Here is a 9,777-nt window from a genome sequence, read left to right on the forward strand (position 1 = left end):
TTGAGATTTGAACCCAGGCAATTGGGCTCCAGAGTCATTGCTTTTGCTCTTATAGGGTAGCAAACTATGTATAATGTTCTGCACCACAATTTTTTTCACTTAATGGTATATCTTAGAGAGTCTTCTATCCACACATGAAGACCTTCATTCTTTTTTTATAGCTACATAGTATTCCATCACATGGAATACATTCCATAATTTTTGAGACAGTATATTGATAGACATTTAGATGATTTCAAATTTTTTGAAACAGTACTTTTTAGAAGACAGCCTAGAGCCACTGAGTTTAGACTTATATTGTTATTATTATATCTTTGATTAATTTATCATAACACTAAGTATTAACAAGAAATGACATTTTTGCCCTGCTTTACAGCTTGATGTGCTGTTACACATTGTAGTTTACTGAATGTGACACTTGTCAAACATTCAGAAAAGTATTATGCTTGTCCCTGTTTCACAAGTGAGATAACTTAGGTTCAAAAAGAAGCATTTGCCAAGATTAGTCAGCTAGCACTGCAAGGAGCTGGGTTTCCACCATCTGTGCTGTTCCTACAAGCTCTGCTGCCTCTGTAGGGAAGGATCTGTAATCTCTCTCCATTTACATTCCACTCCTCTGTATCATTTTTTTGGCACCTCTCCTTTTTCAGATGTTTCTCTCTTATCCTAATTTGCGTTTCCCACTTTTTCTAATTTGATCAAAGTATAGAAACATTTTGCTACATTCTTCTTCTTTCTGCCAGGACTGGTACTGAGGGGCATTGGAATGCTCCACTCATCTCTAATTTGAGAATTGCTTATGTCCACCTGAAATATCAGAAAGCTTTACTGTCATATTTTGTTCACTTACGATGACATAGTTGCCCATTTTTAGTGAATCTTCTTGACCATATACTTATAAGTTACAATTCAGAAACAATATTAGCCTAAAATGTAATGATTACATTTTGTATAATCACTTACCTTTTCTAAAGTCTGATAATATTAAAAATCATAAACCATAAGAATAATTCATTTTGGATATATCTCCATGATGTCTTTCAATAAATTTGTTTACCATCTTATTAGTGAAACAAGTAGAATCTGATAATCAGATTTCTTCTTTTCTAGGTATGACCAGAGAGGAATGTATGTATTAGTTGGAACATCAGAAGGACACATCTTTGTTATCAATGCCAAACCCTCAAGTTTATTTGAGATTCTTGGATTCATAGGTACTTACACTGAATTATTTTTTTCCCCAATCTGGGCAGCATGTGGGATCTTAGTTCCTTGATCAGGGATCAAACCCATGCCCCCTACCCTGGGAGCATGGAGTCTTAACCACCGGATCGCCAGGAAAGTTGCCATAGAATGCTTATTAACTTAAGATATTGGTCAATTTATTCTAAAGAATTTAAAGTTGTGGAAAAGGGACCATGGTGAAGCAATTACTTGTAGCATGTTTTCTAAAACAGAAACATTTAAATAGCTGTTCAAAGTTACTAAGGAGAATTCCCATATCATATTTAGAGGTTTTGGTACATCTACTTGGTATACAGTTGATGTTAAATAACTCTTCTTGAATCAGGTAATGAATTAATGAAATGGCTGAATGTTTTTAATGTTACTACAAACGGAAGTTGAGTTGGTTTATCCCTGAAATACTTTTTAAAAACATTTATTTATGTATGTGGCTGTGCTGGGTCTTAGTTGCCACGCCAGAATCTTTAGTGGTGGCGTGCAGGATCTGTAGTTGCCGCGTGTGGAATCTAGTTCCCCGACCAGAGATTGAACCAGGCCCCCTGCATTGGGAGTGTGGAGTCTTGGCCACTGAACCACCAGGGAAGTCCCGAAATAACTTTTTAAATAGTATTTGATCTCTATTTAATTAAGATATCTAAAGAAAGTTTTGTTACATGCATCTTTACTCTGTGCTTTCACAACCGAGGGCTCAGGTTCAATCCCTGGTTGGGGAACTAAGATCCCACAAGCCATGTGGTGTGGCCAAAAATAAATAAATGAATAAAATTTTTTTTAAAAAGACATTCAGCTTTTTCAGTAATGTGTGTCCAAGTGCCCAGGTAAACCACAGAACTGACAGGTGAGATAGCACTTTGGTGATAAATAATAAGAACTAATATTTTTATCTCTGGCTTTATATACCAAATATAAATGTAAATTTTCAAATCTATGTACTGATTTTTAAAAATTGAGTGCCTACTAAGTGTAAAATGCTGAACCTAGGCCCTGTGGAAGCATGAAAATGTCAAGGAAGAAATTTAGTGGAGGAGAAATAGCAGAGTGCTGTGTAGGCTCAGGAAAAGAAGTAATTTATTCTCAGGTGTGAAGAAAGGAGTGGAGGTGAAGAGGAGGCACAGAGAATACGGAGGAGGAGAATTTTCCAAGGATTTAAAGTAGTGGAGGATGGGGCTTGTTGGCATTCTAGCTCAGGACAAAAGTTTGAGCAATGGCACTTGGAATGGTAAGAAGTCTGGCATAACAAGTATATGAGTTTACCAGGTTATGATCATGACGACAAGGTTTGAAACAAAGTGGAGGGTCTTGAACATCATCCCAAGGAGTCTGGACTTTGTTCTGTAGCTAATGACACATCATCAGACGTTTTCAAGATGGGACTAGTGTGATTTGATTTGGTTTTTAGAGGAGGACTCTGGAATCAGTGTGAAGGCTGGAGAAGAAAGGCAAGAGAACGGAATAAAAAAATTCAGAAAAACATTATAGTAACTTACACAAGAAATGCTGTTAGTCATAACAAAAGCTAACATTTATTGAAGGAGTCCTTGTCATGTAATATCCAGTATTCTAAGTACTTGGCGTGTGTTAATTCATGTAATTCTTATAGGCAGCTTTTGTGAGGTAGAGACCACTGTTATACCTAGTTTAAAGATAAGGCAATTGAGGCATAATGAGGTTAAGTATTTGTCCAAAGCCACGCAGGTAGCCAGGACTCAAGCTCAGGAAGTCTGGCTTCAGAGCTTGTGCTCTTATCCACAGTGTACAAGATCATGCAGCAGTCATGGAAAGGCGAAGGAGTGGACAGCTATGAATGATGGAATTGGTAGAACTTGATAATTGATTGTATGTGAAAGGAAGGGATCAGCAACGACTCTGAAGTTTCTAACCCAGATGGTGGAAGTTTGTGCTGTCATCAGTTGAAGTAAAAACTCAAGGGAAAAGAAAGTTACGGAGGCTGAGGGATAGGGTGAGCTGACAAGCTCTGTAGAGTTGAAGCCAATAAGATCTTCATTTGGAGACATTTACCATTAATTCAGAAATGAAGATTTGTAGTTCAAAGTTTAATGATGGAATTCTGATCTTGAAATCATGGAAGCTCATGAGATGGTTTAAGACAGAGTTGAAGCAAACCCAACTGTGTAATGAGGTCAAACAGGTAACCTAGATATGTAAATTAGATGGCATGGAGTGTGATGAGGACTGATGGCGGACCTTAGAATGGGTACCAGTCCTGCCTAAATGTTCCATTTTTTAACATATCTTGTCATTCAGAGTATAGGATGGGAAAAGCTACTTAACGCTGAAGTTGTAGACAGAGAAGACAAGGCAGTGAAGAAAACTAAAGATGGGCGAGAGAACTGGGAGTCACCCGCACCTGGAAGAGCTTGAGAAGGAAGGCTGTATGAATGGTGGACTGTGGCAGAAGTGTCAGGGCACGAGGGCTGGGATGCGGCAGTCACCGTGTGAGCCCAGGGAGAGCTACTCCTTTGGGACAGAGAGACAGCGTTTCAGGTGGGAATGGCAGTCAGAAAAGGAAGTTGGTAACCAGCAATTTCTGCTCTCAGATGTTTGCAGTGGAGAAAAGAGAATTAGTAACTGGTGGGGAAACAGGATTGAAGGAACATTCTAATCTGAAGATAAGGGGGTCTTGAGGCCTCAATAGGAGAAGACCTAAAAGACCCAAGGAAATCAAAAGAGGTAATTAATAGCACATGGTGTAATGATATATTGAGGTGTAGGCTCAAAATCACAGATGGAAAGGGTTACATTTTATTCCTAAAAATGTCAAGAAATGAAGAGGGAAGATAACAGAAAATGTGAGATTCAGGATAAGAAAGTTGAAGTCAAGTTTATGTCAGATGTTCTCTGTCTTCCTTGTTCAGTAAGAGGAAAGGCTACCCTATATAACACCTGATGGAGGGGCTGAGATGGGGCCCGAGACGGTGGACACACACAGAGCAGTAGCTGTGTGGAGTGGCAGTAGCGGAGCTGGAGAGAATCCAAGCGGCCCCAGGCAAGGCCCGTTGGTGGGATTCGCTGGCTTACTATAGGACACACTCATAACAGCAAGTGTATTCCTACCATACCTGCGATACCTTGGCTGTGGCAAAAATGTTTATTCAGTATTGGGAATGGGCAGATGGCTGGAGTGGACATTCAAGAGGCCAGAGCTTGTGGGCACTGTTGAGTAGGGTAGAGCCGGCAGACTCTGGAGGCCCCTCTGGCTGGATGGAAGCTGAGTCCCACCCAGCTGGATTGAATCTGCCCACTTAGACATCTCATGAGGAGAATCCCCCATCTGTTCATCAAAAAATGTTTCTATCACTTAGGTTTAAAGATCACTTAAATATCCAATAAGTAGATTTGGATCAAAAGATTTGTTAAGACAGGTCTATAATGTGATATCTTACCTAGAAATATGAAAGCTTCTATAAACATATCAACAATGACTTGTGTTGATTTCCATTTGCTTTCAGAGATGGGCAAAGGTATTTTACAAATATCCACTGTGTCTCCTTTGGAAACAGACATAGTAGAAGTGATGGTGCTTTCCCCACTTCCAGAAACAAGAAGAAGCAGGCTGGAAATATTTTCTCTGCCTAAAATACTACCAGAAGGTAAAGAAAAGTGAGCAAGCAATTCTGTCCTGGGCACCCAGTTGAATAGTTGCTATAGCTTTTTTTTTCTCTTTTCCAGTGATAGCATTTTTTTTTTCTTTTAACATGTGAAGAGGTTAAAATGGCCAAAACCTTTTCTGTGTCTTACAAAGTAAAGCTGATGTGACTGCTAAATTATGTGAAATGTGGACTTTCCTCTCAGTTCAGTTCAGTCATTCAGTCGTGTTCGACTTTTTGCGATCCCATGGACTGCAGCATGCCAGGTTTCCCTCTCCATCACCAACTCCCGGAGCTTGCTCAAACTCATGTCCATTGAGTCAGTGATGTTATCCAACTATCTGATCCTCTGTTGTCCCCTTCTCCTCCTGCCTTAAATCTTTCCCAGCATCGGGGTCTTTTCCAAGGAGTAAGTTCTTCGCATCAGGTGGCCAAAGTATTGGAGTTTCAGCTTCAGCATCAGTCCTTCCAATGAACATTCAAGACTGATTTCCTTTAGGATGGACTGATTGGATCTCTTTGCAGTCCAAGGGACTCTCAGGAGTCTTCTCCAACACTGAAATTCAAAAGCATCAATTCTTCGGAACTCAGCTTTCTTTATAGTCCAACTCTCACATCCATACATGACTACTGGAAAAACCATAGCTTTGACTAGATGGACCTTGGCAAAGTAATGTCTCTGCTTTTTAATATGCTGTCTAGATTGGTCATAGCTTTTCTTCCAAGGAGTACGTGTCTTTTAATTTCATGGCTACAGTCTCCATCTGCAGTGATTTCGGAGCCCCCAAAAATAAAGTCTGTCACTGTTTCCACTGTTTCCCCATCTATTTGCCATAATGTAATGGGACCAGATGCCATGATCTTAGTCTTTTGAATGTTGAGTTTTAAGCCAACTTTTTCACTCTCCTCTTACACTTCCATTAAGAGGCTCTTTAGTTCTTCCCTTTCTGCCATAAGTGTGATATCATCTGCATATATGAGGTTATTGATACTTCTCCCGGCAATCTTGATTCCAGCTTGTGCTTCATCCAGTCCAGCGTTTCTCATGATGTACTCTGCATAGAAGTTAAATAAGCAGGGTGACAATGTACAGCCTTGACATACTCCTTTCCCAATTTGGAACCAGTCTGTTGTTCCATGTCCAGTTCTAACTGTTGCTTCTTGACCTGCATACAGATTTCTCAGGAGGCAGGTAAGGTGGTCTGGTATTCCCATCTCTTTCAGAATTTTCTACAGTTTGTGGTGATCCACACAGTCAAAGGCTTTGGCATAGTCAGTAAAGCAGAAGTAGATATTTTTCTGGAACTCTCTCATATTTTCTATGATTCAGTGGATGTTGGCAATTTGATCTCTGGTTCCTCTGCCTTTTCTAAATCCAGCTTGAACATCTGGAAATTCACAGTTCATGTACTATTGAAGCCTGGCTTGGAGAATTTTAAGCATTACTTTACTAGCATGTGAGATGAGTGCAATTGTGCAGTCATTTGAGCATTCTTTGGCATTGCCTTTCTTTGGGATTGGAATGAAAACTGACCTTTTCCAGTCCTGTGGCCACTGCTGAGTTTTCCAAATGTGCTGGCATGTTGAGTGTAGCACTTTCACAACATCATCTTTCAGGATTTGAAATAGCTCAACTGGAATTCCATCACCTCCACTAGCTTTGTTCATAGTGATGCTTCCTAAGGCCCACTTGACTTCACATTCCAGGATGTCTGGCTCTAGGTGAGTGATCACACTATTGTGATTATCTGGGTCATGAAGATATTTTTTGTATAGTTCTTCTGTGTATTCTTGCCACCTCTTCTTAATATCTTCTGCTTCTGTTAGGTCCATACCATTTCTGTCCTTTATTGAGCCCGTCTTTGCATGAATGTTCCCCTGGTATCTCTAATTTTCTTGAAAAGATCTCTAGTCTTTCCCATTCTGTTGTTTTCCTCTATTTCTTTGCATTGATCACTGAGGAAGTGATCTTTGCTATTTTTTGGAACTCTGCGTTCAAATGGGTATATCTTTCCTTTTCTCCTTTGCCTTTCACTTCTCCTCTTTTCACAACTGTTTGTAAGGCCTCCTGAGACAACCATTTTGCCTTTTTGCATTTCTTTTTCTTGGGGATGGTCTTGATCACTGCCTCCTATACAATGTTACAAGCCTCCGTTCATAATTCTTCAGGCACTCTATCAGATCTAATCCCTTGAATCTATTTGTCACTAGATCCTGTCATTCATACAAATCTTACTATCAGAGGAAAAAAAGGATCAACTGTCACTTTTGTAAGTTGATTTGTCACTTTGTGATGTCTCTTTTTGTTGTTGTCGTGTCCGACTCTTGTGACCCCATGGACTGAGTCCACCAGGCTCCTCTGTCCATGGGATTTCCCAGACAAAAACACTAGAGTGGCTTGCTATTTCCTTCTCCACTCTTTTTTGTAGCTTTAAATATACAGAGTCAGATTCATATATGTTACTATGTAGTTACTTTCATTGATAAAATCATAAAGAAAGCTTTCTGGATAAAAAGGTCTGATAAAATAGACACTTTGTTTTAAATAACAAATATATCTGGGTAGCTATTTTGCAAATATTTAATTATAGAGTATAAGAAAGTCAAAAACCTCAAGGTACTTTTATGTCTTAATTAAGACTGTCAAGAGTTGGTGATAGACAGGGAGGCCTGGCATGCTGCGATTCATGGGGTCGCAAAGAGTTGGACACGACTGAGCGACTGAACTGAACTGAACTGAACTGAAACCATAATGAGTTTCATCATGTCTCTACTTAACTGATAAAATATAATTTACTTACTGTTAGTCATGTAATACTCAAGTATTTCTAATGGAGCCAAGTTGTTTTCCAATCATTTTTATCCCCTAATAGTCTCTATATTAACTGAGCATTTAATTTTTTATTTTGCTTTTCATAGTTGTCATACTAATTAAAAAAATAAAATCAATAAATGGTACAAATTATCTATCTTCTTCCCCAAATATTACAGTGTCTGCAAACTTTGCTGATGAACGAGGGAGGCTGAGAGATGAATTCATTCATAAGTTTGTGTATGAGACAGAGCACACTCTGTCCTCTGCGGTCCTGAACTTGTATAGTAACCGAATATATGGCTTCTGTAACCAAGTGCCATACATCTGCAGCTATCTTCTTCCTGAAAAAGTATGCCAAACTTAAGCATTCTGTCTTTTTCTTAGCAGTCAAGATTGGTACATTGTATTCATTAGATATGATCCACCCTTTAACACTCTAGTCCAGTTAACAAATGTCTTTATTATAGTAAAATAACTTCTTTAAATTAGATATATTAGCATGATTTGTTAATTCATCATAAAATACATTTGAGCAACCTCATACTTGTGGCGCATGCATCATACTTGTCAGATAAACACGCGGATGACACAATATTAGTTTAGTGACTTTCAAAACTATTTTTAAAAAATCTATCATTAGAAAATCCATTCTACAGGGGTCAGGAGCTACAGCGTTGATGATTTTCAGTGGAACTTTATACCTGAGTCTTAAAGAAAGTTGCAAACAAAATGCCTCTATGTTTCTAGTATCCTTTCATCATACTCTTCAAACTTCTTCCATATTGCATCATTTCCTGCTACACACACTGACCCAGATTATATCACCCTTCTTTTTCTAAATCCTTCAATCAAAAGCCTTCTCACTCAGAGTAGCCAATTATCAGCAAGGTCTGAAACAAAGACATTCAAAGAAGGAAGGAATGGTTTGTAGTAAGGAGGATTTAAGAAAAGCTTCCTGGTAGAAGTAATAGTTGAACTGGACTGTGAAGAATTGTTCAGATTTAGACATGAGAAGTATTGTGTATAATCTTGGCAGGGAGGTGGGGTTCCTGAAGTAGGGAGGGAAGCCAGACTGGTGGGCATGGGATGGGGAAGCACGTTCCAGAAAAAAGTCACAACACATGCAGAGGTTTGAAGGTGGGAATATGTGAGAAACGTGGTGGGCAGGGGATGGTGATGGTGGTGGAAATTGACTCATTTATTTTGAGTTGAGAATAGGAGTATTTGAAAAGGATTAGTTAAAAAATCAAAATAGTTGTAGGCTGGGATTTTTAATGGTAGCTGATATACAGAGGAGACTTTTCTTAGTTGGCTGAAATGAACATTTATTTGCAATCAGAGATTAAAAAATGTGGTGCAAATACAGGTGTCCACTTTATCATGTATCAGTTTATTTCCAATGACAATGCTTTTGGATTTGAATCTGACTATATACGCATAACTGCAAGGTGCCACTCTCCTGATCTTTTCTATAATATGGTCATTTTCTTTGATTGGCAGGAACATAGTGGTGTTCACATTCTTAAGCCATACCAAAAAATACAAAGCAAACAATATGGACCTGGAATGCTCTCTCTGTCTCCACATGGATTGTGGCTCATAACAATAGCTAAATGTGGAATTCTGTGTATCCGAGATATTCATACTTTGGTAAACTCCTTTTTTTATCCCCCAATCATGGGATTTGCATCTTGATCTCATATAAGGAGCAAAAGCTCTTAGGAAAGGAATTGGAACTGTTAAGTAAATTGACTCATAACTTACTTACCACTGATGGTGTTATGTGCCAAGGTTTGAGTCTCTAAGAGAGGAAATGCAGTCTCTAAAGGAGATCTGCAAAGAAGGAACATGGGGCAGTAGGTGAGCTCCAGCCCATCTCCATCACCACTTATTGTGTGGCGAGAAAATTCACTGAACTGCTCCTTTGCGATATTAGGAAGGCCTTGCTTATTCTCACCCTGTGAGATTCTGGTAAGAGCAAAGGAGAGGGTATATGCAGAACTTCTTTGGAAACAGTGAACTGCTGTGCAAATCTGGGACGATTGCTGCTAGCTCCACGGCCTGGAGGGCTTCTGGCCTGGTTGCTGCCACCCTCCCCCACCCCCACCC

At 39.3% G+C, this 9,777-nt stretch overlaps 1 protein-coding gene across 2 annotated transcripts in view; it reads left to right on the forward strand.

Annotated features, from left to right (window-relative positions):
* Positions 1-9,777, forward strand: part of CFAP43 (cilia and flagella associated protein 43) — a 101,118-nt gene that overhangs the window by 45,664 nt on the left and 45,677 nt on the right. The window contains exons 12-15 of one of the 2 annotated variants that reach the window (XM_010859400.1): positions 1,111-1,214; positions 4,716-4,856; positions 7,845-8,017; positions 9,169-9,318. In XM_010859400.1, the coding sequence (XP_010857702.1) occupies positions 1,111-1,214; positions 4,716-4,856; positions 7,845-8,017; positions 9,169-9,318 (568 nt within the window). The remainder of the gene's footprint in view (positions 1-1,110; positions 1,215-4,715; positions 4,857-7,844; positions 8,018-9,168; positions 9,319-9,777) is intronic. The other variant, XM_010859401.1, reaches the window with a different exon arrangement.

This window comes from Bison bison, unplaced genomic scaffold (genome assembly GCF_000754665.1).
Source record: "Bison bison bison isolate TAMUID 2011002044 unplaced genomic scaffold, Bison_UMD1.0 scf7180017864456, whole genome shotgun sequence".
NCBI classification, from domain to species: domain Eukaryota; kingdom Metazoa; phylum Chordata; class Mammalia; order Artiodactyla; family Bovidae; genus Bison; species Bison bison.